General features: G+C 40.0%; 6 protein-coding genes across 12 annotated transcripts; 4 read left to right on the top strand and 2 right to left on the bottom strand.

The window, feature by feature from the left end:
• Positions 1–203: 203 nt before the first annotated feature.
• Positions 204–5,848, top strand: LOC135161532 (serine/arginine repetitive matrix protein 1-like). 2 transcript variants are annotated; one of them, XM_064119203.1, is made up of 8 exons: positions 204–502; positions 836–1,069; positions 1,163–1,289; positions 1,388–3,188; positions 3,287–3,351; positions 3,430–3,498; positions 3,581–3,684; positions 4,449–5,848. In XM_064119203.1, the coding sequence occupies exons 1-8, from the start codon at positions 413–415 to the stop codon at positions 4,458–4,460; spliced, it is 2,502 nt and encodes an 833-aa protein (XP_063975273.1). In that variant the 5' UTR covers positions 204–412; the 3' UTR covers positions 4,461–5,848. The 2 variants fall into 2 exon arrangements, with proteins under 2 accessions (XP_063975273.1, XP_063975272.1); XM_064119202.1 differs by having other exon boundaries at positions 3,581–5,848.
• Positions 5,849–6,519: 671 nt separating this feature from the next.
• Positions 6,520–13,811, top strand: LOC135161533 (uncharacterized protein). 4 transcript variants are annotated; one of them, XM_064119204.1, is made up of 11 exons: positions 6,520–6,821; positions 6,879–7,072; positions 7,280–7,530; positions 7,700–7,849; positions 8,099–8,449; positions 8,556–8,684; positions 8,816–9,005; positions 9,084–9,173; positions 9,290–9,419; positions 11,376–11,659; positions 13,145–13,811. In XM_064119204.1, exons 2-11 carry the CDS (start codon positions 6,934–6,936, stop codon positions 13,195–13,197), a joined length of 1,767 nt encoding a protein of 588 aa, XP_063975274.1. In that variant the 5' UTR covers positions 6,520–6,821; positions 6,879–6,933; the 3' UTR covers positions 13,198–13,811. The 4 variants fall into 4 exon arrangements, with proteins under 4 accessions (XP_063975274.1, XP_063975275.1, XP_063975277.1 ...); XM_064119205.1 differs by lacking the exon at positions 11,376–11,659 and adding an exon at positions 10,593–10,622; XM_064119207.1 differs by lacking the exons at positions 11,376–11,659; positions 13,145–13,811 and adding exons at positions 10,593–10,622; positions 12,594–13,132.
• Positions 13,812–14,302: 491 nt separating this feature from the next.
• Positions 14,303–16,544, top strand: LOC135161540 (phospholipase B1, membrane-associated-like). Of its 2 annotated transcripts, none has more exons than XM_064119215.1 (7): positions 14,303–14,678; positions 14,782–14,879; positions 14,942–15,153; positions 15,481–15,657; positions 15,782–16,074; positions 16,143–16,321; positions 16,396–16,544. In XM_064119215.1, the coding sequence occupies exons 1-7, from the start codon at positions 14,524–14,526 to the stop codon at positions 16,533–16,535; spliced, it is 1,254 nt and encodes a 417-aa protein (XP_063975285.1). In that variant the 5' UTR covers positions 14,303–14,523; the 3' UTR covers positions 16,536–16,544. The 2 variants fall into 2 exon arrangements, with proteins under 2 accessions (XP_063975285.1, XP_063975284.1); XM_064119214.1 differs by having other exon boundaries at positions 14,305–14,683; positions 14,778–14,879.
• Positions 16,545–16,907: 363 nt separating this feature from the next.
• On the top strand, positions 16,908–18,029 carry Gfzf (GST-containing FLYWCH zinc-finger protein). The gene is made up of 3 exons (XM_064119224.1): positions 16,908–17,259; positions 17,352–17,469; positions 17,672–18,029. The coding sequence occupies exons 1-3, from the start codon at positions 16,924–16,926 to the stop codon at positions 17,911–17,913; spliced, it is 696 nt and encodes a 231-aa protein (XP_063975294.1). The 5' UTR covers positions 16,908–16,923; the 3' UTR covers positions 17,914–18,029.
• LOC135161534 (BTB/POZ domain-containing protein 17) lies at positions 17,953–20,798 on the bottom strand. The gene is made up of 4 exons (XM_064119208.1): positions 20,544–20,798; positions 20,198–20,463; positions 19,978–20,118; positions 17,953–19,894 (listed from the first exon to the last, which is right to left on the bottom strand). Exons 2-4 carry the CDS (start codon positions 20,321–20,323, stop codon positions 18,629–18,631), a joined length of 1,533 nt encoding a protein of 510 aa, XP_063975278.1. The 5' UTR covers positions 20,324–20,463; positions 20,544–20,798; the 3' UTR covers positions 17,953–18,628.
• A 119-nt stretch (positions 20,799–20,917) lies between these two features.
• On the bottom strand, positions 20,918–23,938 carry LOC135161535 (T-cell activation inhibitor, mitochondrial). 2 transcript variants are annotated; one of them, XM_064119209.1, is made up of 9 exons: positions 23,795–23,938; positions 23,528–23,674; positions 23,326–23,440; positions 22,833–23,221; positions 22,420–22,732; positions 22,172–22,272; positions 21,850–22,011; positions 21,549–21,680; positions 20,918–21,467 (listed from the first exon to the last, which is right to left on the bottom strand). In XM_064119209.1, exons 2-9 carry the CDS (start codon positions 23,569–23,571, stop codon positions 21,233–21,235), a joined length of 1,491 nt encoding a protein of 496 aa, XP_063975279.1. In that variant the 5' UTR covers positions 23,572–23,674; positions 23,795–23,938; the 3' UTR covers positions 20,918–21,232. The 2 variants fall into 2 exon arrangements, with proteins under 2 accessions (XP_063975279.1, XP_063975280.1); XM_064119210.1 differs by having other exon boundaries at positions 21,850–21,993; positions 23,528–23,938.
• Positions 23,939–23,991: the final 53 nt, after the last annotated feature.

The following is a 23,991-nucleotide window of genomic DNA, read 5'->3' as shown; positions in this document are numbered from 1 at the left end:
CACGATTGTTAGTAAACACTCGTTGGCCTGATCTCCATTTCGTAAATAACTACCGTCAACCCGCGTAAATAAACCGGTGAAGCGAAATCTAGTTACTCAACAAGCGAACCCGACTAGCGCCACTGAAATGGCGGCCATTTTTGTCACCAACCACTCGGGCTTTTCCGTGTCGAATGTTTCTTTCCCCAAATGCTTCGGCCATTTTTATTTACGTGCAGTTGGTCGGAGGTTGAGGTAGAGGTCGAGCGTTACCACGAAAAAAGCGATTGAAGTAACCGAAAATTCATCGACAATTACTGAAAATAGGAGTTAAGAAATTTTCCGGAAGTTTCCATAAGTGGTGACAGTTATTATTCTGGTTGGTGAATATGAGCAGTGTTCGTGCGTCTCAGTAAAACCCGTGCTAACATTTATGCATGCATTACACAGTGCTGGTGTGCACCACGAAAAATTACGGTTTTTTTCGAATATCAGGGATTGCAACATGGATTATCGTCAAAAGGTATTTCTCCCCCAATTTTCACTACTAAGCCCATGCCAAAATAATGAAAAACAAGATGAAAATGCCCCATCCCCCCAAAAGCTATGACACATTTATTCGACATCACGTCCCCTCTCCCTGCTCTCAATTTCCAAATACAAGGGGACATCGAGGAATCCAACATTTTTTTTGTTATATTTTCCGTCTCTAACGTTGATTTCTCCTCAAAATTGATTGAACCAGTTTTTGGGGTTATGGCTGGTGCTAATGAACTTCAACGTATTCAAAAAGAATACCATTAGGTTAGAAAACATTAAGAAAAACAATCAATAGGATCTTTAATTTCCGGATTAGATGATCGTCTCGACAACTCATAAATTCAAGAACGAGGATGACGATGACGAGGACCTAGAGGCACTCAGACTGGCTGCCCTGAAGTCAAGGCGTGCCAAGCCCGTTCCACATGCCAACACTCAATTACCACCCCAACATAATATCCAAACTGGACGGTCTCAATTCGCCTTTTACACCCAGCGATTTGGAAGAAGAGAGTTCTATCACCCTAACAGGCCACCGAGACAGAACGGGGTAAGTTGTGCACGTTATGTAAGGGAATAATTAATAGCCTGACAGCGTGAAGTTAATGATCTGGATTTCAAAATATTACTGTGCAATTTTCAGAATGTATGTCATCCTAGTCGAATCAATCAGAATCTGATAGAAATAATTCCAGTCGACGAGAGTGCGTTGTCCGCCACATCTGAAACCAAACCGATATCTGACCCACTTTCTGTCACAGATGCAACAGGTAACTTTCACAATTTTGATGTTTTCTAATGAAATTTGGTGAAAGACAAACTCATTCAGCGGGTCGTATTAACTTTTTAATTGAAATTTCGCTTTCAGAACCTTCGAAATTCCATCGTTACACTGACGACGTGAGTGGCTCCGACGAGGAAGACACGAAAGAGCAAAAAAATCCGGAGGTAAAATCAGAGGATCAAAAGTCCCCTCAGGACGACGAAACGGGAAGAGACAAGAAAGACCAGACTAACGACGGTAATTCTCCAAGAATCGATGATGAGACTGACCCCTTGGACCCCGAAGAAGACCAAAAGGACCCCGAGGACGACGACGACATTCTTCTGATGGCAGACCTGGAGGAGGAAGACAGCCTCGAGCGACTGATGGACGAAATGGAGCGAGAGATGAACATGCAGAAATTTCCAACTGAAAAAAGAGAGGTTAAACCCTCGAAGAAGGAAACCAAAGATTCTAAGAGGCCCCGTGACTTCTCAAAATCAAAGAACCGGTCGAACGAAAAATTGGAGAACTTGGGCGCATCGAAAAATGAACGAAGGTCAGTGTCTCCTTATCCCAGTGGCAAGTATCCCACGAGGCACCGGTCGTTATCCCCAAAGCAGAGACCGAGAAAAAAATCGCCGAGAAGATCGCCCCCACGTCAAGTAAAAAAATCCCAGCGGGAGCCTTTGATACTCAGATCACCTAGAAAATCCCCGCCGAGATATTCTCCTCGCTCGAGATCACGATCACCTCGGTTGTCCCCTCGAAGATCTCCGAACAGGTCCCCAATGTCTCGAAGACTCTCCCCCCGAGGGAGATCCCCACTGTCTAGGTCCCCAAGACCCCGCAGTTCTCGATCTCCAAAGATTCTATCACGTCCCCACTCTCCCAGATTCATAAATCGAGTCAGATCGCCTCTGAGAATGTCCCCGGGTCGTTCACCCCTTGTCAGATCACCGAAACAATCCCCTCATCGATTGTCACCGATCAGAAGGGTATCACCGAGACGCTCGAGGTCGAGATCGCCGAGGAGATCCCCCAGAAGATCCCCGAAATTGTCTCCTCGGAGATTGTCCCCAGTGAGGAGGATATCCCCTAGGCTTTCTCCCAGGAGATCCCCATTGTGTTCTCCGAGAAATTCTCCCAGGCTATCCCCCAGACGACGGAGATCCCCTAAGGACCGAAAGAGACGATCCCTGACTCCAGAGGACTCTTCGTTGCACAGAAAAGAGAACTCGCCATTGAGAAAAAATATCCAGAATTCTCCAGAGCTCTCGAAGAAGGTGAAGCCTGCGAAAGAAACACTCGAGGTGTCAAGTGATCCAGTGCTGGAGGCCAGGAGGAGAAAATTCGAGTCGACTAGGCCAATTGATCCCATCACAGCCAATAAAAAAATTAAATTGTCTAAAAAAGAGGAGAACAAAATGGAACCCGATACCCAGGGGAATTTACCCAAGAGAAAGACCAAGGAGATGATCGAGGAGTACGAGGAAGTACCTGGTGAGGAGCTGTCCCTCCTTGAAGACTGCATTTTTGATGAGCTAGAGCCGGTTCTCAGTGATGAATCCAGTGGTCCTGTTATGTGTGTGGAAGTGCCAGTTGTAAAGGTGGAGAAGGAAAGGGTCAAGAAGAAGAAGAAGAAAGATAAGGAGATCTATCAAGTGGGGAAGATGAAGGATGCTATGCTTGCTGGGAGGATTGTCAAGGAGAAGAAGTGCAAGAAGAAGAAGGAGCTAACGCCAGAGGTGAGGGAAGAGCCGGGGGAAGTTGTTCAGGAGGCTGTCGATGAAGAGGCTGATCTGAGGACTGAATTGAGCAGAAGAAGGGCTGAAAGACTCAACCGGACTGTGCCTATTCAATCTGCTAGGCTACTGCAGTCGGCCTTCAAAGGAGTTGTTAATGAGTAAGTTCTTATTCTTTTGTCCTTTGACCATTTCAACCCATTTATTTAGGCATAATAAACAAAATAGGTTTTTCATTGTGACATTTTTGTCTCTGCAGAGTTGCCAAAGCCAAAAACAATGCAAAAGCCATTCAAAGGCACTTGGGTAATGCTGAAGAGAAACGTTAGTATTGAAATCGTAAGCCTCTTGAATAAAAAAAATATTTTTTGGTAATTAATTATGATTCTTCTGAATTTATAGCGAGTCAAAAGGAAGTTCGACGTGTTACGGTGCTGCACAGAACAGTCTCAGATATATCAGATTCCGAAGGTAATTAAATTAAACAGGAAAATTGAATCAATCACTCAGTCGTTAAATTTGCTGATCAATTCATTTATCTGTTTGATACTAGATTCAAAGATGCCCGTAAGGTTTAGGCTGGGAACGAATAATACCCTCCAGGAGACACGAGAATCCAAAGCATCCAGGAAATCATCCAAGCGCCAGGGTCGCAAGGTAAAGCATAAAAAGTTGTCTGTAAACGATGTCGATCGACAAAAATAATTCTCCCATGAAAATTGATTAAGGGACTGGGTCACAAATTTTCCTCCATTCTCCACAGAGATAATCCTTGCGAGTTCAAAATCTCATAGAATTTTTTTGCACTTTTTCCAATTCAAAAATTCTCACTTATCGAGGAGAAACAAAATCCAGCAAAAAAAAAAAACATTTTGGAACAAGTGCTCAAGATTAACACGAACCCAAACATTTCATTAGATCGAGCTTAACAAATGTACTTAAAGTAATAGGCGATTGAAGACCACAAGCATAAGCATTTCATTTAAAAATTGTGGCGAATATTTGCGACTGACGTGATAACAAGACACATCCCTCATTAATTAACTCACAATAAGTCCAATCAGATTCAGTGAATGCTTTTAATCGTCAATCGATAGGAGCGATAAACAAAACAATAATTATTTAGGAATAAAAAAACGTGCCTTTGAGTGCCAATGACTGGCATCTATCAATAATCTCGATTTAACGACACAATGTATGAATTTAAAAAATTGGTAAATTGACGACTCAGTAACTATCTGCACTATCTGCATTAAAGAATAGCATCACAATCTACCAGAAAATTTGCGGAAATTTCATGAAAACGAATGAAACTCATGTGTGAACCAAAATACCTGCAGAGACAATTAATTATTAGCCAGATCTAGGAAAATTTATTGAGAATTAAGCTGAAATCCATCAATTTCTGTTTTGTTATCTAGGGCAATAGCTAAATACGTATTGAACCGGTTACATGTTTGTGTGAAGATAAATGCTGAGCAGAAAAAAACTAAGTTAAAACACGAGAGAGAGAAGCAATGGCAGCTGTTAATGCCTTTACGTCATTTAAACTTAAATTAAATTTAAAAGCTACGATAATTGATCGAGCGGTCAATGAGTGTTAATTAAATATAGTGATAGAAAAAAAAAACGATAAACAAAATGTAATTAAATTTGGGGATAAATAATTGGTCTCAATTCCTTATTAATTTCATTAATATCAACACTGTACCTACTTATTTATTGTTATTTCCGTCTAAGAATTTTCAAATATGAAAAATACTATTACCCAGTAGTTCACTTACGTATTATAGTATTAAGTAAACTGTAAATAATTGCCTCATTTGTCCGAGACGAGGAGAGTAATAAATGAAGAAGATTTACTGATGATAATCGATTTTGAAGAAAAATTTAAAAATAAACAACCTTTTGTAAAAACCGGTGAGAGTGATGAGTCAGGATGTATGATATTCATGTACATAAGTGTATATACTGAGTGTGAAATATTTTGTACCTGGTGAGACAAAATAGTTGTTGCTGAGTAGTACAGCAATCATTAGTGGTGAGACAAAGGCGCAATATGTATTAACATGTTGTTTCAACGATAGTTAGAACAATTGTACCATTATTGTACGTTAATATTCCTTGGGATTTCGTGATAGGCACGAAATTTACTTCTATATTAGTCTTATTTTAATCTTTATCTTCTATTTAATTTTAATTGGGAGCTCATGCATATGTTTTGAGGATTTTACTCGAAAATTTTCTGAATTTCGCAGCATTGCTAACTCCATTTTGTCTCCCTCAATGCTCTGTCATTCAGACTGTCTCGAATTTTAACTTGATGATGTAATTGATAAAATAAGAAGTTCATTTTCTGGAAATTGACACTGTTAATCGTGTTACTTTCTCGAAAACAAATACAAACTGATATGACAAACTTCTGTTATTCTGTGATAATTCAATAGTTGACCGAAATCTATTTTATGTCACCAGTGATTTAATTTTGGTTAATTCATTGTCTAAATTTCTCTCAGTCCGGGGGATCGTTTTTATTGAAAATGTTTATTCTAGTCCAACGATGATTAATATATATTGTCATTGTAAATTCTTATCGACTTTTAGGATCTCTGTGAAAACTTTTTTACATGTTAATTCTATTTGTATCTTGTATTATTTTTTTACACGCATCAGTTGGATAACTACATTCACTATTTACGCTACTAACATCTTCAGAAACATCGGCAAATTATTGATATTTGCACAAGTGAATACCAAAAAAAGTGAAATTTAATCGAACTCTCGTTTTTCAGAAAATAAAGGATATTTTTTCAGAAAAAAATCCCTTGTATTTCTTTATATCCAGTGTCATCTCTGGGGAATTACAAATCATTTTTTTATTTCAATTGACAATTGGGGAAAATCAATTGTCGCAGATTGGAGAAGAACATCAATTGTGGGTTGAAATTGAGATAAGCTTTTCTGCCGCATTAAGATGATCGTTGTACGCAAATAAATGAATTAAAAAATTGACAAATAATAAAACCCTTCATAACCATTAATTACATAAAATTCTATATGATTATCCAACCCCCGTTTAAATGATTAATTTTGCTGATCTTCAGCGAGGGCTCTAAGTGGCCTAATCAGCCTAAGCCGGTGGATAAAGCCAATGGGCTTATGTCCATTCAATTTGACACAGTGTGCCAATATCAATAGTCATCAATCATTCATGGTATCGGCTGCCCATGAAAAAATGAGGGCATATTCAGGTAAAGTCAGTGGCAATTCTCGAAGAGCATTAGCAATCCATCAATCAATCAACATCAGAATCCCTCTAGCCAAGGGTAGTAATTAATTAAATATCAGACGAAGGGAATAAATATTTTGATTGCTCATGCAGTTCAGTGAATAAAACTAGAGTAAAAGTTCTGCAAGCTCTAGGAGCATGCGCATCATACATGAACGAAGCTTCTCCCCCACCCAAGTAATCAATGGTGTACACCAGGGCTTTCAAAGCTCACAGAACCAGTCTGCGCGATGTTGTCACATGAATTTCATCAGGTGAACGAAATCCTTCAGACAATTATCAATGGATTACCCTGAGGCAGTCACACCGAAGGGTCGAAATAGTGCGGATTTATTTAATTGCAAAATCGAACACCTGATGGTGAACGTTATGAGGGCCTCGAGTGCGTCAGGGTCGAGCTTGTAAAGCCCTCAGAGAGTTGCCAAGAACTGGGTCAGTTTCAGTTCCAGGGTCGGGGGTTGGAGGACACTGTAATGGACGAATCGTCGTGGTAATGATGCCGAAGGTATATTTTGCGAGAGGGATTTTTTTGGGGGGCTGTAATTAGTCTTGTTCTTTGTAGAATGTGATGTGTTTTGAATGCTCGGACATTAGTCTGTCCGGTTGCACGTGAAAATATGGGAAGTGGAGGGGTTGCCGAGCTACCGACGATATTCCATCCACGTCGATCACGTGCACCGAGTATCATTCTCAGCGATGAGAGAAGTGAGCATGGGACCTTCAACAGTCCCCTCGCGGGGGGACAGGAGACTTCAGGTGAATGAGAATTTTTTTCGAGAGATTTGGAAATGAGTTCTCGAAGAGAAAACATCCCAAAAGGTCTTTTCGGTGAAGAAATTCTCCACGAAACGAGTTCTAGGGGGAGAAGGGGCGCTCCTACCGAATTGACAATTTAATTTATACTTTAAGTTCATGAGATTTTACCCTGCACATTTAACAAATTGTTAATTACTTGGAAACCAGGGGGATGTGAGCAACAGGGTTGTAGTGTTCTTCCTGGCGGTGGAGATTCTGCATCAAGTTGCCGGTCCCTCGACACCGGGGGAAGTTGTGCTGGTAGCGGCGGTGGCCCCGGCTCCGGCGGGGGTGGTCATGGAGGTCAAGGACACAATCCCTCATGCGTTAGCACCAGTGGACCCGCGGTTTCTTATCAAACACGAAGGCACTCGTTATCACGATGCTACAATTCGTGCTGCGCTGAGTCAGCCAAGAAAGTAATAAAACACTTTATTTCTCAGACCAAGTGGTAGACCGTAACCCTAATAAAATTAAAGCAAATTCACTGCACACATTTGTATTGATAATATTTGAAGTTACGTTTTACTACTTTTCTCCGTAAAGTCGTAACAATTCTAGCTTAAGAATTATTTTTATTATTCGTAGATATATTTTGGTGTGTGCGTAACAATATGCGTGACTGCATCCTGGGTAGGTGCAACTCACTTCATGAAATATTTATACTACTACAAACCAGAAATAACGAGTTATTCATCATCAGTAAATTCGTCAGTTAGTGGACTGCATCATCAGCCCGTAAGTGCCTGAATTAAATCACTGATAATTTAATTGATCATGTCGTTAGCTCTACAGAATAATCACATCAAAAGATGTAGCACTGATAAACAAATTTGTTTGGGAATATAACATTTATTCTCTACAGCTAACGAGCTATCCCCAAGTGCGAAATAAAATCTATGAATTTTTTTTCGTACGCGATGGTAATGAGTTGAATGTGAAAATTGCGTGACCGTTGGGCATTAATAATTACCATTTACTTTTCAGCTCATTCTCCCCTACAATGCACCTTTCTTCACCACCTGGTTCTGCACGAATTTCGCTGTTCTATATTTTCCCATCTACTTTATCTGCAGAATTGTCAAGACAAAGTGCTCAAATCCAACGGAAATTATTGCCGAGAGCTTGCGAGGGTTTCGGGACAAGGGCTTTACGGGGGGACGATTTCTCACAAGATGTAGTTTATTCTGCATACTGTGGGTTGCCACTAATTACATGTACATTCATTCATTAAGGATTCTATTAGCTACCGATGTTATGGCATTATTTGCCACCAACGTTTCCTGTGTTTATCTTCTCTCTTGGGTTATACTTCATGAACAATTTGTTGGAGTCAGGGTGAGTCTGTATTTTTGACTCTTTTTCCCTCTCATAATATCCTTTATCTTAAACCAACCATTAACCCAAGTTAATTCCTTTTATGCTGCACTAATTTTGTCACTAGATTGTTGCTGTGATTTTATGCGATACTGGTATCGCTCTGCTGGCTTATATGGACGGAATAACGGGTAGTCCGACTCTTGGGGGAGTTGTCCTAGCTGCCTCGGCTGCTGCAGGTTCAGCAGTGTACAAGGTACCCCAATCAATATTCAATGTACTTACTTTAATATTGAATTAATCTCAATTAAATTTAAAAATAGAATCTTCCAATAGAATTCCATTGGAGGTTCCAATAATTATCTTGAATGATAATAATAATTACAGGTGTTGTTTAAGAAAGTAATTGGAGAAACGACATTCGGTCAGGTGTCTCTATTTTTCTCTCTAATTGGTCTCTGCAACGCCGCGTTATTATGGCCGGTCTGTCTGGCCCTCTATTTTTCTGGTGCTGAGAGCCTCCACTGGGCCCGACTGCCCTGGGCAGCTCTTCTATGCGGCAGTATACTTCATTTAGGTATATTACTATATTAGTTATCCTGATAATCGTTCCATGAGGAGAATTTTATTATAAATTTGCTATCCTCATTTCCAGTGGCGAATATGCTGGGAAATTTCAGCGTCGCCCTGACATATGACTTGTTCATTACATTGGGCCTTATAACAGCTGTTCCAGTCTCTGCTGGTGGGTCCATACATAATTATATTATATATTACGTGCCTTCAATTGCTATCATATTTCTCTCATTATTATTTATTTCTCTCATTGGATTAAATAAAAAAATTAATTTCCATTTCCAGCCCTCGATGTTGTCCTGTACGGCGCTCACTTCGTAGGAATGAAACTTGCCGGTATGATATTAATAGCGGTCGGTTTTTTCCTCGTTATGTTCCCTGACAACTGGCCCGACTACATCACTCGTCTACTTCGGTATGCATTACAAAAATTAGTCACATCAGTATTGTGGTATGCACTTTTAGTTACTTGATAAGGCAAAAACGAAAAAATAACAAAGGATGAAAATATTGACATACAAACGTTCATTCATTGAAATGCGTTGAATTTAGCTTTTAGTTTTGGTTTTTGAAAAAAAAAACAAAAAAAAATTTTAACTGACCTTTAGAATTTTTTCATTACTCCTTATTATTCTCTATCTCTATATGACTATTGCAAGAGAATAAAGTCAAAGAATTATGTCGTTGATTAATTACTACTGATTTATCATTTACTCAATTCATTTATTTATATTTTACTTTGCACAAAAAATTAGAGGCAGCGCGTAGTTTTTCACTGATTAGTAGGAAGTCTTTTGCTTGATAAAATATTAACTCGGCTATGTAATGAATTTGAATTACTATTATCTCTTTAAACGTCGTCTCTGACATTCTTATTAAGAATTGAAGGTATCTGTCTCAATGAGGGAAGATAATTTTTGCAAAAGTGGAAATTGAAGTTACGAGGGCAGACTTATCAACGCACAATGCCAACACCGATGAATACCAATAAAATATGCATCACTCGATATTTAAACAATCGTCACGATGATTTTATTAATCATTCACATTTTAAGGAATATCAATCACGCATATCCCACAGAGCTTTCGGTGTGTCAACTTACATTAGACTTATGAGCGCATAGATAACATTTAGATAGTGCAGGAACAGATCACAATGCAGATGCTTTTTCTTGTTGAAAGGATTAAGCTGACGAGATCACGTTGTCAGTTGGACGACACTTGAAGATTCTCAAATAGATCATTATAGTTGCGTTTTGTTGTCTTATCCAATCTTTGAATTTTTTCCCTCCCCGGAGAAGGGAACATGGAGAATGGAGTGACGAAATTCAAATCGAATTACATTTCTCTGTGATACATCAATTCTTGAAAATTTCTAATGAAATATTTTCGTGCGTGACACGAGGAAGAGGTCTCATCTTAAAATTACCTCCCCTAACACTTCAGTTGCACCCATAAAATTCGGTTAAATTACCAGACGAGAGCTTGACCCGCTTCCCCATTGTGTTCTAAAAGTATCTTATAAAAAGACTTCAACACTCCATATACTCGCTTCCCAACAATCAGGATCCATTATATGCTGTTACAGAAACATAGTCATCATGAGTCACAGTACAAGGTAAGAAAATACATGGCCTATGATCTTCCCTTGCCAATGATACCGACAATTCACCGTTTGGGCTGATGAGGAGATTATTCCCGCAACAGAATATACTATAGAGATTACTTCCCCTGAGAGATACCCACTGTTTTCTTCTCTTCCTTCCTCTGTACTGCGCGTGAATGTGTAGTTGGCTCTGTTAATGATTGATATGAAGTTAGTCCGAGGTGAATCGTTTGTAACATGTGCATAAGCGAAGAGATAAATTATCATGAATAATAAATGGGCGCATGTTTTATGAATATATCGGAAAATTCATAATTAAGAGATATTGATGGCGTTATGAGGTTGTGCACTGCTTATCGTATTTGCATGAGGCTTCATTTTATTTTCTTCCATTTCTTCATTATTCTCAATCCTTTATTTCCGCATGACTTCCGAAACGAGAGGCTACATGAGTTGAATACTTCTAGAGACAGTTGGGGTGCTGCTGAACTTTATTTATAAACATAAATAAATTTATGTTTATCAAATAAAATAATTCTTTATGCGGATTTCCACATGGAAAACCCCCATAAATTAAATTTCTTCACTTCTGTAGCGTCTCAAGTTGATTAAAATACCTGACGTGAACCTGAGATTTAGACACTCGATAAATAAAGCCAGGCGAATTGTCGCGGGTAAAAAAAAATAAAATCAGTCAGTGAAAGAGTTAGGAGTTACTGAAATCCTTGAAATGAGTTAAAAATGAATAAAATGGGGTTGATGCAGTACAAGTCCGCAGCAGCACGGCTGCACCGGGGTTGGTGTGAGTAGGAGTCGAAGGCTATCGTTCCAGCAGCGTCCTTTTCGTCGGAACTACGGAGTAACGTCTAGCCACGGTGATGGACAAACCCTCCTTCCAAACTCCGCAAACAACCAGAATAATTCGCTCCATCGCCATAATGCCAACAACTCCTCATCCTCTGAAACCCCGCTACATCGCGTTCCCACCTCAACCTCAACCACTACCAACAATCATCATCGCTCCAACAGTGTGACACAGTCTGAACAAGGTATGGCCCATTTAGAAAAAAAAAAAAACCACTAAACGGTTAGCCAACGAGGAAGTGCGATGAATAACGGAAAATGATCTCGAGTGCGATTCGCGATAATCAGGATTATTGAACGGGTCTTAGGGTCTGTGCGTGAACCGGTGACATCGCCAGATCATCCCCATCGACTTCATTGACACCTCTGAGTATCATTCAAGTGGTTCTTACGTGTTTTATAAATTTTTAAATTTTTTACCGGGAAAAGAACAATTTTTAAGTTCAAAGAATATTAAACTTTTTGTTTGCTATTTCCAATAGAATTTAAATTGAAGAGAGAATTTTCATACTTAATTATGAAAAAGAAATATGCAAAAGCCCATTTACTATGAACTTGGAAATTATTCCATTTTCCTGGATGATATTACTGTAAAAAAATTAATTCTCCCACTAATGAGGCAGTCATGCCTCAAATCACTCACTCGTACATTAAATTAAGTGTTGTAGTCCCTGTTAATAATTATCAGACATCCCCTAGTTCTAGTATTGATCACGTACGAATAATAAATTAGAAGATGGCTTAGTCTAGCGTAGCGTCTAGCCTCCACGATGATATTCAACCCTGACAAAGGCTCGAATAATGAAGAATCGTAGGGCTAGTGAACCCTTTACCGAGAATAGACCGTTGACCACCGGATAACATTCAGATAAAATCTTTTCTTCCGTATGCATTGGTAATTACGTAGTGACATGACCATTTAATAACTTTTGATTACTCCATTTAATTAATATATTCTGTATGTGCTACAATATATAATTATGGAATGAAGCATCATGAACGTATGTGAATCGATATTCGATGTTTTATTTTCATCGATGGCAATAACTATCAATACTTTTATAAAATCAAACTCTTCATTGATTTCTCATGTTACATTATGCAAAATGAAATGAAAAGCTGCTGAATAAGTAGGGAAGAGTGGGGCCGAAGGAACCGATCTTCAGGGGCCATACAGTCGCTGAACTTAAGAGGCCTAAGATTGAAAAAAAAATCCAAAATATTTTTGGTGCAGTTACAGGTGCAGCCCTTGGAATTTTCTACAAATTAATTTCCCCAAAAATTCACTCAATTTTTTTTTTACTCTGAGGCCTTTTAAATTGACAACTGCCTACGGTTTATGTCGCTCCACTCACAAATTCAGTAGCGAAAAACGAATTGTAAAAGAAAGTACTGCTAACTCCCTTGATTCCCCAGGCAATTCTGGAAAATGTCCTTCGCTACTGGATTTCCCTTGGAAAAATTTATTTAAAAAAAATGAAACATAAAAATTAATATACAAAACATCCTGTGGCTCAATTTCAAATATAAATTTTTCCTGATGGGTCCCTCGGCATGCGAACTAATTTCATTCCAAGTCGTTAAACACATTACCTAAAATTGATTTTTCAATTAAATGTGGAGGTGAACAAATGACCGAAAATCATGTAAATATGGATCATTGATTTCAGATGGAGCCGACGACACCGGCACGGTCTGTCAGGTGGAATCGCGCGCGATGTAATTGATTATCGTACTGGTTACATTAAATCACACCTGCGCTCGCCATCGGGTAGAGTTCGGTGACTAGATCTAGTGGCAGATGGAGATACAAAATCACCAAGACCCGAGGAAGCCCGCGGCAGGAGATAATTATGTGATGTGTTCGAAGAGGCGTTGAGAATCAGATGAACATTCGTTTTAGAAATAGAAATTATACGAGACAGGGTTTTAAAAACTTGAGTTTTATCGATTTACGAATAGATTATTAATCGTAATTTAAATAGCATTGTAATTGAATTTATTGGCAAATGAGATTTTCGATTTGAAGATCCCACACTCTCGTCATTCATGACTCAATTTATAAGGACTCCTTGCATCATTCGACACCTACAAATGTGACTTTCCTTCGATGAAAACAAATCAGGTAATTAAGGAATACAGATTGTTTATAATTTAATGTTCACGATGAATCGCGCAAATGAGTACAGGTTTGGTCAACACCCTTTATAACATTGAATTTGGTATTTGTATCGTACAGTTATTAATATCTAGGGGTTAAATCAACGTTCTATCTGACCAAATGAATACATTGTAGATGAACTATCAATTGAGTATGAATAAAATGTGATGTTTCGATAGAAAATTGGACAAGAGAGTAATTATTTACTGCGACCAATTACGATTGTCTTGCGGCAAAAAATGTTCTCTCTAAAAATAACCCTTTTTATGCTGATTCAAGACGAGATAATTTTTTTCCTCTCGAAAGTGAATAGAGATGAAACCGAATTGATATGCCCGAGTCTCCCTTATCTGCATTTTAGAACCAGTTCTGCATTCAAATTTCTTCTCCTGCGAATATATTTATGGTCCAGAGGCTATTTGGGGACCAGGGGACTGAACCCAGTGACCAAAATCAGTCGGTTCAACGACCCGATCCCCCAAAACAAATTCACATTTGAATTTCTGACCACCTCCCACGCCCCTCGAATTCCCCTTTGCGCAAAGAAAATATTGTTCCTCAGGATGCACTTTTAGCTGAGTATTATTGATGCACAGGGCCAGGCGAGTGCACTGGCTGACCTTGCACTTCCAAGGCTCGACACAATCCTCTTTTATTTTTCGTTTCCACTTCTTGTTCACCACTCGTTTTATTCCGTAGTATTGAAGATACCAGTTTGGAATGATCAGCACTTTTGTCCAGTCGGGATCGGGTACAGTGCCCAGTGCATGACAGCTTCATGCAAAGGAAAAAAAATCGATGATTCAATTGAATTTAAAGAGAATTTAATTCCCATTTAAAATTTAGATTTCATTATCAAGAATTAATTTAGAGGAGCAGTTAATCGTCATGTGCAATCGATATAAATTTGCCAGTTTTTTTGTGTCCGTGAGTATCTTACAAGTGATACCCATGGGGATGTGTCAGAGAACGACCCTGGACAATCCTTTTTCCATTCAGCTGTATCGGAGTCTCAAAGATTTGGCGTTCGGCTTCATCGGTAGGTCTAGTATGTCATCTCACAATTATTAATATATTATTATTAGACGGGAATTATTCTCATTAATGATTTTATTACAAAATCGATAATTGTGATACATCAGGTAGTTCGAATGCCCAAGGAAGGCACTTCCGAGGAGTCGAGGAGCAAGATCGCACTCAGTATAAAATTCCTGATTCTCTCCCATTCCCCTGCAATAAGACAGGTAACAAAATAATTCCTGATGGCAGGAATCACACCCAATACTTGATCGAGTTCTATCTGCAGGTGGACGGTCGAGGACAGTGCCGTCGTCAGTGCATAGATTGAGACCCGGTGATATCGATGTGATTGCTGCGATGGGTGATTCCCTCACCGCGGGCTTCGGACTTTATGCGAATAATATTTTCGATCTTTTTATCGAAAATCGGGGGAGTTCGGCATTTGGAGGGGGACAAGGAACTTGGCGGGATACTCTGACGCTTCCTAATATCCTCAAGGTTCGATTTATTCTTTTGCGAACCTCCGAATGATAAGACTCGCCCTGTAAGCCTATCATGAGCCAGAAAACTCTTTCCGCACTCGTAAAAAAATTGACTATTTTCTTTCTCACGTATGACGAAGAAAAATAACAAGACTTTACATCGCAAGGACATTTCCTGAACTATTTTTGTCTCCCTCATGAAATATTCATTCTCGCGAATCTATTATAAGCCCAACTATGAACCGGTATCACTAGGAGGTAGTTTCAAAAATGAATGGAATAAAAATGAGTTGATAACCGGAATATAGAGGACAGTATCTCGTAACTTTCCCTTTAAATTCAGGAATTCAATGGGAATCTCTTTGGGTTCGCAACGAGGGATGCCTGGAGTCATCACCCTGAGTCTCAATTCAACGTTGCGGAGAGTACCTCGATGTCGAGAGACATGCCCTACATGGCTAAAAGCCTGATAAGCCGAATGAGGAGTGATCCTCGGGTAGACATGACGAATCACTGGAAGGTGAGTCAGCCACGAAAGGACGAGGGGTTTGAGTACAAATAAATGTTTATTTTTTTTAATTGTGCGGTTGCGGGAGCCCCGCATACAAAGAATTTTCATTTCAGAATTTTCATTCCATCCCTAGTTAGTGTCAATTTTTATCGGAGCCAACGATATCTGTTCAGACATATGTTACAACCCTTCGGCGTGGGCCTCTCTAGACAATCACAAAGCCGACATGTTGACGACCCTACGCCTCCTCAAGGATAATCTACCCCGAACGCTGGTCTCGATAGTCCCAGTGCCGGATATCAAGACCCTCGTGGAAATGAAGGGTAGATCAAAACTCTGTCGGATAACGACAGACATAGAATGCTCCTGTGGCTTCGGGTTGAGATTCCGACATCGTAGGCAGGAGTTCTTTGAGATAAACCGAAGGTTCGAATTTAATGAACATAAAGCAGAATTAAAATAATAATAATTATTGAAATATTGGTTTATTGTAGATGGATAGACCTGGACGAGGCGATCGGAACCTACCCCGAATTCCAGACCAAAGACTTTGCGGTTGTTGTTCAACCGATTACTGGGAATGCGCAATTTCCAACTTTACCGGATGGACGCACTGATTTTCGGTACCTCTCAGCCGACTGTTTCCACTTGAGTCAAATAGCTAATGCACGAAGTGAGTAATATCGACTCCAAAAAATTTAATCAAAATTCAGGGCTTAACGCTCAATTACGATTGTGTATTTGAAGCCGCGTTCTCCATTTGGAGGGATTTGCTAGAACCTGTTGACCAGAAGACACGTTCTTGGGATGAACTTGACCCAGACCTTGGAAATTTCCCCTGTCCCACTAGGGAAAGACCGTTTATCGCCACGTCGGGCAACAGTTAACACATTTCTCAGATTTTTACGCATTTCATTATGAAATAGTCTACAAATAAATGATAATATTTTAAAAAACAAGAGGTTCTTGACAGTTTTTTTTATTACAGTTGACAGACATTTGATGTTAAAAAAACTGTAGTAAAAAAAAAACAAATGAAAAATTTTATCTCTCTCCTCCAATAATTAACATCGTGATAAAAGCTCATAAATTATTTGCGCGTGAGACTCCTCTCCTCTGTCCTGCCCCACGCAATGAGAATCCATATAGGTCGTGGACATCAAGCCCGCAGCCTTCATCCGATCACAAGTGAATGGCTGAAGATAATTCTCATTGGGAGTGTGCAAGTCCCTCAGTATCCCACAAACGGGTGTAGTGTTAACACTATCTCCAGCAATGAAACTGTACTCCGTCTCGGATGGCCCACCGTCCCTGGCGTGTCGCCAGGCCCTGAAGGCTCTGAACATCGATTACGAGCTCGTCGACGTTGATTATGGAAAGGGCGAGCACATGACCGAGCAATACGCCCAGCTGAATCCGCAAAAGGAAATCCCAACGCTTGTGGATGGGGATCTAATTATGGGTGAGAGTAATGCTATTCTGCAATACCTAGGGGACAAGTACGATGTTTCCGGAAAACTATATCCGAAAGATCCGAAAGCTCGAGCTATCGTTAACCATCGATTGTGCTTCAATATGGCGATGTATTATCGAAATATTTCGGAATACGTTGTGAGTATTTTTCTCTTCATTTAATTTTTGGCCGTTTACGACTGATTGAAATTGAAATTTCCGGTAATGGAGACTCTATAAATTTTCCGTAGATGGCTCCTATATTTTTTGCCTACGAGAGAACTCCCCTAGGTCTCAAGAAACTTAAGATGTCTCTTGATGTGTTTGAAACTTACATGAAGACTTCCAAGTCTAAATATGCAGCTGGAGGTATGCACGTTATCGCGACAAAGATTACATTATCTCGAAAACGAATAATTGTTAGAGAAAAACATTTTTGAGGGAAATTTTGTGAGCTACAAAAAAATCGACTGAGATTTTTCCCCAAGACGACCCGTTTTCGAGATAAATCGAGAAATAGCAAAGATGAGAGAGGGAATCAGGAGTTTTAATGAATTTGTTTGATGATTAGGTCAACTTACGATTGCTGATTTTCCTCTGAATACTGCAACAATGTGCCTGGAGGCCATCGGGTTCTCGTTGTCTCCGTGGCCTCACGTGGAAATGTGGTACAATAATTTCAAGGTCAATCATCCGGAGCTCTGGGAGATATCCGCTGGGGGGATGAAGGAAATTAGCTTTTTCGAGAAGAATCCACCTGATTTGTCCCACATGGACCACCCAATCCACCCCATTCGCAAAATCCAGAAATGAAACATGAATCGATAGTATAGTCAAATGAATAAGCTTCACTGTTAGTTCACTCGACATGTATTCTCACAAAATATCTTTCTCCATATCACATAAATTACAACACCATGTTTTATTAATCATTGCTCTCGTGATTTTCCTTCGTCTCCAAGGACTCATCAAGCATATGCATTACGTATGAACAATAGAGAACAAAAATAATATTGGCACAGTTACGCGTGACGGAACACATGGAATTCCTGGCATTCAACTGCACGAGCAAAGCACAATCTCAATCAATCCAGTAAGCAGATATACCGGTACCACCACAATTATTTTTTCAGTGAAACATTTTCTCTGAAATTCTCCGAAACAAATCGGCGTAATTTGGATCCAAATAAACTAGCTAACAATAACAAAATAAACATACTTCAGTGGAAGAGTACGAACGCGCAAAACATATCAATTGTTATTATGATGATAAAAATAAACTTATCAACGGAAAAACATTTGCATGAAATAATTACCCAATTTAAATTGATGAATCAATTAATTTTGATAGGACCGATTTAGTTGGGAGCGATTAATCCCGAGCTTTTATTTTTCAAAGATCAATTTACTCTTTCCCCAAGGAATTCTCAAAGAAAAAAATCTGCGGGCTTTTAGAGGAACAGAAAGTTCTGATATAATTATCAGAGACCCTTCACAAGAACTTTTACCATTGCCTCATCGTTCAGTCCTAATTAGCGGAGGAGATAACAATATGCAATTTAAGCGTGTCATTGTTAGCCCCCACCAGGAAGGGTGAAACAGAATTATCACTCTGGAGGACTCCCTGCTGTGGATTGAGCTCTTCAAAAGGCAGTAGATCATCCAGATTAAGAACCCTATCCTTTTTATTAAACCGATGAATGACCTCAGTTACCCTGGCAATGTGCTCAACCCCATCTTGAAGGCCATAAATAAGCACCCCAATCTTCACCCTCATGTCTTCATGACGATCAGAGGGTGGTTCTTTGCAAGTCAACGAAAGTCTCACCGACCTAATGACATGCTCAGGCATTTCCACAGTCCCCTGCCACACAATGAGAAAGAATTTCTTAAACCAGACCCCCTTCGGATAGAGGTCAACGACCCACTCGCAAGTGCGATCGCCAGCGTATTCCGCGAGGAACGAGTGGCTGGAAAAAACCAGAGTTCTCGTGTGATACGAGGGGAGACTGTGGAAATTCTCGATTGTCAGGAGTGAGCTGCAGGTGTCGACAGTATACAATCTTGGCTCGAATAGCAAGGCCCCATCGTCCTCAGTCCGGATGACCTCGCGGACCCTCTCATGATATCCCGAGTGAAATGCCATACCTATGGCCATTCTCTCCACGAAGAACTCCTTGTACTTCTTGGTCAAAGGGAAGAGGAGGAGCTCCGCCAGTTGTCTTGGCCACATCATTGGGAATCTCACTGGTGTCATGACAGCAACAACGAGCTGTTTCAGCGTTGATTCGAATTCTGTGGGGCTCAGCTGAGCCTTGAGACGATTCGCCTGGTGGTCCAGCCAGTCCTCCAGACATTTGTAGAGGGTCATCTCGTCCTTGATGACAAGATCACTCTGGTGAAGAAGGACCACAAGAACGTCTAGGTCAAAATTTCCAAAGTCAGCAGTTCCTGCCACCAACTCGATGTTCCATTTTATGAAGTTTTGGCAGGTCTGAGTGATGTCCTGGTGGCCGCAGTTCGATGTGTACTCTAGCCAGGAGACCAGGGTACCATGAAGGGCGGCTACAGCTATATGGTTGTGCATGTACTCAAGGCACAGGGTTATCAAGTCACGAACGTTGTACTTGTCGGCTAGGGAGAGGATTGGCAAGACTACCTCGCAGCTTATTCGAATTTGGCCGGTGTAGAAGTACCGGAGAAATTCGCTGAATAAGGGGACACATTGCGGGGTCTCCCGCAAAGTTACTCGGGATTCTTGAGATTCCGACCATTGGGGGGACATCAGCATTACCTGGGACAATACAGAGTATTTTTTGAGGTTAGGGGACTGGTCTCATGGAACGGACGGAACTCATCACGGGACGGTTTACTTACCTGAAACACATCACTAGATGCACACAGAATCAATCGATGGGCAGGGTACTCGATTCCATCCACTACCAAACAAATATCATTCATGAGACGTTCAGCATATAGTGTGGCTATTTTTAGGAGTATCGTCTGGGAATTATCGACCTGTAAAAATCACAGATGACAAAAGGTTTCTCAGAATTGCTCAGTAATAAACAAAAAACAAAAGAAACTGCAAAAATACCTCGATCGCATCTGGTGTCACTGGCACTTCACTAATGGTGGCAGTGCTCTCCACATTATTTGTTGTATTATTCTGATCCATATTGTTCCATAGACCTGTCATCCATCTAAATGTACTACGTAACATCTGCACATGTTTTCTAGACGTGATGCAGCCTTTCTGGTGTCATTGTGTGCAAATTAATGCACTGGACAGCTAATTATACCTAAGATACTCTGGAAAATCCAGATGTAGTAGCATTTTGATAACACTAGTACGGTAACCATCTGGAAATTTTCAATACATTGAAAGCTACCCAACAATTTGTGAGGGAATCTGATCGATTGAAATGTTTTTTATGCATTACCTAATGATGAACAGAATTAATTAAAACCTGATGAACTTGTTACTGATAATATTGGTCTCGACGTTGGTTTTGTCACAACGAAACGGTTAATCACCGAGTTCTTGTGACACACATCAACAGAATTGCTCTTCACGAATTTCACACGTCAATTAAATTTTTGGAGGATAGATTTGAGTCTCTTCGACATTTTCAAAGAATTCTTGAGGTTATTTTTTCACTTTTGTTGATAATGAAATATCTCGGGACGTCAACTAGCTTAAGAAGTTCACCTGAAGAGGGCTGGGAGGCAGATGAAGGTAAATACCGCGAAACCATTCAAATTTTAATCAAATCAAGATAAATTTCTAAGGACTGGGAAAAAAGTATTAGGCGTCTTTCCTCTTAAAAGTTCTTCAATGACTTTTATATTCCATTTTTTATGTTCAATGTACAATTTAATCAACGATCCACATGGAAAAAAAATAGAATCTTTCATGATTATCATATATCGATGGACAATTGTTATCCTGAGATGATCAATTTTCTATAATTTTCTGGTAATACATTCGCTTCTAGAATATCTAGATATCTAATATAAAAATAGCTTACAGTTCTCGCGCGAAAAATTATGTAAAAATATATCGTATGAAATGGAGTATGTATTGACTAATGTGATTCAGGTAACACTTCATTTATTGACCGAGGAATTCTTAGAATTTCCAGTCCCATGGAATGCACAGCACACCATCTGTCATCACTGAGTAGTAGTGAGTGACCCACAGCATGACACCATCTAGCATTGGCATCAGTGTCTCCTTATTTTTGAGTAGTTTCTCACAGCACTGGATCATAAGGTCAGGGGTTATGCTGTCGTCTTTGTTCAATCCTGCCAAGCAGAGCTCTTTAATCGTCTTATTGTGAAGTTCTCTCTCCACATATTTTATTCTAGATCAATAATAATTAATAAAAATATCAGTATATATAGACATTATCTCCGCAGGGAAATTTCGAGGATCGATACTTTACTTGTTATAGTGATTCAGTCTCTTCGTCGCCTCATCCAGATTTTCAGTGATAAAAGTAACGAGCAAAAATCCTGGGCATGAGGATGGCACGATAAATTGTCCTGTGGGGGACAGCATGAGAGGTCCAGCTTCCCTGCAATTTTCAATTATTTATGAACATGACGGAGAAAAGATGAAGTTCATTCTCTCATGTCATTTTATGAATAAAAAAAATAATGCGGTTGTTAAAACAAATTTGTTATGGTTATTCACTAGATGGATACTTTAATCAAAATTATCAGGATTTTTTAAAAAATACTCACGCCTCGATAACTAACTCATAAGATCCCAAACTCGATGGCCAAGTCTTCGGGTACCCAGGTCTCCCTCGATAATCCGAGAGAGTAGTAGTTAATTGCCTCAGTTGATGCTCGTACTGTCCGACCATGACCTTCGGCATGAATTTCCTGCACATATAAAGCACCCTGATCCTTATGGTTATTCATTCCCTCGTACTACGGTGCGTCAATCATCGCGTGAAATAAGGATGAGTAAAAAATGACGAGTGGACTGATAAAAAAAATCACTAGATCCTTATTCCCTTTTGTAACTACGACAATTGTTCGACTTCACGCCGTTACACACCTTCTGCCAATTTTTATATCTAGAAGAACCCGAGAGACAGCCTTCTCAAAAGCTGGTAGACGTCGGAGAATGAGATCGTGCTTCGGAATATTCCTAATCATCTAAAGTTCCATAAAAAAAGAAAAAAACCAACTAGAATCTTGAATCTTGTTGCAAAGTCATTTTTTGAGATTAGTTCTGGATCAAGAGAGAGATTAGTCCTTGGATTTCCAGAGTCAGATCCAAGGAAGCTAATCTCAGTAACTTACATCCAGCCAGTTATGTCTAACTTCTCCAGAATTCAACAGAACATTTCCCTCAGAACTGATCCCAGTGTCATTGGCAAATACCAGTGTCCTCTCCCTGAGGATCTCCATCTGCTCGGGATGATGTCTCGCGAGGTTCTGGAAGGCCAGGAGACACCCCCGGTAGTGCGCGATATTCCAGCCGCAATCCCAGAAGATGTCCCTGAGCCCCAGCTGCTCGCACAGAATTTTTTCCAACTTCTTGACTTCCTCCCTCACTGGCCTGCAGGCCTCCAGCTTTACGTGAGCTTCATTTACGTGTTTATCTAAATATGCCCTATCGGCGTTTACGTAGATCAATGACATTGCTGATAAGATCATTTAAACTTCATACGATATGGAAGACAAAGCAAATGTTGTTTGTTTTATTTATTTACTTGAAAGTGTCAGGCTCTGAATTCATCGTCCGCCTCATGAAAATCGACTGATAGAGCGGATCATCCTCGAGATCAGTGAAGTCCACCCCTCTCCCGAAGCCCCCCCTCGCCTCCCAGAAGTTCTTCTCTTTCTTGGTAGTTCTGACCGGCTCCTCAATCTTCTCCACGAAGGTCGTGGGCAAATTACAGGTCTTCAAAATAGATATTATCGTCTTCTTCAGGTCTTTGTCATTGAGCTGTATCTTCACAAGTGTAAACTTCCCAGCCTTCACTTCTCTTTCATCCTTGGAGCGTAAATAAAACGGTAGTGTCATGGGATTAATTGGCCTCCGTTGCTGAAGGCATTCGATAACAGAGCTTAACTGCTTCAGGGAATTTTCGTTGACAGTCTAAATCGAAGATATCAAGACAGTCAAGACATCATTTACCAAAAAAAAAACAGAACAAAGAGTTAAGTGAGCGCATGCCACTCACGTAGCTCTCAATGGCTTACCCTTTGTGTCGGATATTGTCCAAATAAATCCGGATGTACAGTGAAGTAAAAGGGCCTGAGGGCAGTGGAGACCTCGCCGCTGCTAAGCGCTCTGACCGAGTCTCTCATGCAAAAGCTAGAGAAACCCAAATGATGTATTAAACCGTCGATTCACCTCCAAAGAATAAAAAATCATGAAAGATAACAAAGCAGCACTACCCACCATCTTTTAACCGACAACAACATATCGACGTTTAAAAATTTCATTCAACACTGTCCGATAAAGTATGCAGAGACCTTTCAACTGAGAATAAATAACCCATTAACAGCTTTGTTTACTCCACCCCCACCACACTGACGCATGAGCTTTCTGCAGTTGAACAATCATCGGAGCGTTAATAAAACGAGAATTGTTAAACTTCCTTGTCTTCTTGGCTGGGAATTATCACGTGCAAGAATGACGACTGACGAGTATTCCAATATGTTTTACCTCGAAAATTAATGTTTCACATGCTCACACGATTTCATCCTCGACAGAGCATACGCCCCACTCCATTGTTGTTATTTTTACGACGACAGCTGATTCAGCTAGAGGTGGGGGATGATTTGATCTTCCGAGGTGGAAGTGCGCATGGGCGATGTTGGTCGATTGATCAAATGTATCGATTCTGGACAATATCGATGTTT

The sequence above is a fragment of the Diachasmimorpha longicaudata genome, chromosome 4, assembly GCF_034640455.1.
Source record: "Diachasmimorpha longicaudata isolate KC_UGA_2023 chromosome 4, iyDiaLong2, whole genome shotgun sequence".
Classification (NCBI taxonomy): domain Eukaryota; kingdom Metazoa; phylum Arthropoda; class Insecta; order Hymenoptera; family Braconidae; genus Diachasmimorpha; species Diachasmimorpha longicaudata.
This window is presented reverse-complemented; position numbering and strand designations above follow the sequence as displayed.

Coding starts and splice junctions, on each gene's coding strand:
- LOC135161532 (XM_064119202.1), top strand. CDS start 413: ATGCATGCATTACACAGTGCTGGTGTGCACCACGAAAAATTACGGTTT. Junction 3,189..3,286: donor TTCAAAGGAGTTGTTAATGA/GTAAGTTCTTAT, acceptor TTGTCTCTGCAG/AGTTGCCAAAGCCAAAAACA. Junction 3,352..3,429: donor GGGTAATGCTGAAGAGAAAC/GTTAGTATTGAA, acceptor CTGAATTTATAG/CGAGTCAAAAGGAAGTTCGA.
- LOC135161533 (XM_064119204.1), top strand. CDS start 6,934: ATGGGAAGTGGAGGGGTTGCCGAGCTACCGACGATATTCCATCCACGT. Junction 7,073..7,279: donor GGGGGGACAGGAGACTTCAG/GTGAATGAGAAT, acceptor CTTGGAAACCAG/GGGGATGTGAGCAACAGGGT. Junction 8,685..8,815: donor CAGGTTCAGCAGTGTACAAG/GTACCCCAATCA, acceptor TAATAATTACAG/GTGTTGTTTAAGAAAGTAAT.
- LOC135161540 (XM_064119214.1), top strand. CDS start 14,524: ATGTGCAATCGATATAAATTTGCCAGTTTTTTTGTGTCCGTGAGTATC. Junction 14,684..14,777: donor CGGCTTCATCGGTAGGTCTA/GTATGTCATCTC, acceptor GTGATACATCAG/GTAGTTCGAATGCCCAAGGA. Junction 16,075..16,142: donor TTCTTTGAGATAAACCGAAG/GTTCGAATTTAA, acceptor GGTTTATTGTAG/ATGGATAGACCTGGACGAGG.
- Gfzf (XM_064119224.1), top strand. CDS start 16,924: ATGAAACTGTACTCCGTCTCGGATGGCCCACCGTCCCTGGCGTGTCGC. Junction 17,260..17,351: donor GAAATATTTCGGAATACGTT/GTGAGTATTTTT, acceptor AATTTTCCGTAG/ATGGCTCCTATATTTTTTGC. Junction 17,470..17,671: donor GTCTAAATATGCAGCTGGAG/GTATGCACGTTA, acceptor TTTGATGATTAG/GTCAACTTACGATTGCTGAT.
- LOC135161534 (XM_064119208.1), bottom strand. CDS start 20,323: ATGTTACGTAGTACATTTAGATGGATGACAGGTCTATGGAACAATATG. Junction 20,119..20,197: donor TGACACCAGATGCGATCGAG/GTATTTTTGCAG, acceptor TGATTTTTACAG/GTCGATAATTCCCAGACGAT. Junction 19,895..19,977: donor CATCTAGTGATGTGTTTCAG/GTAAGTAAACCG, acceptor GTATTGTCCCAG/GTAATGCTGATGTCCCCCCA.
- LOC135161535 (XM_064119209.1), bottom strand. CDS start 23,571: ATGAAATTTTTAAACGTCGATATGTTGTTGTCGGTTAAAAGATG. Junction 22,012..22,171: donor GATATAAAAATTGGCAGAAG/GTGTGTAACGGC, acceptor CATAAGGATCAG/GGTGCTTTATATGTGCAGGA. Junction 21,681..21,849: donor TATGAGTTAGTTATCGAGGC/GTGAGTATTTTT, acceptor TGAAAATTGCAG/GGAAGCTGGACCTCTCATGC.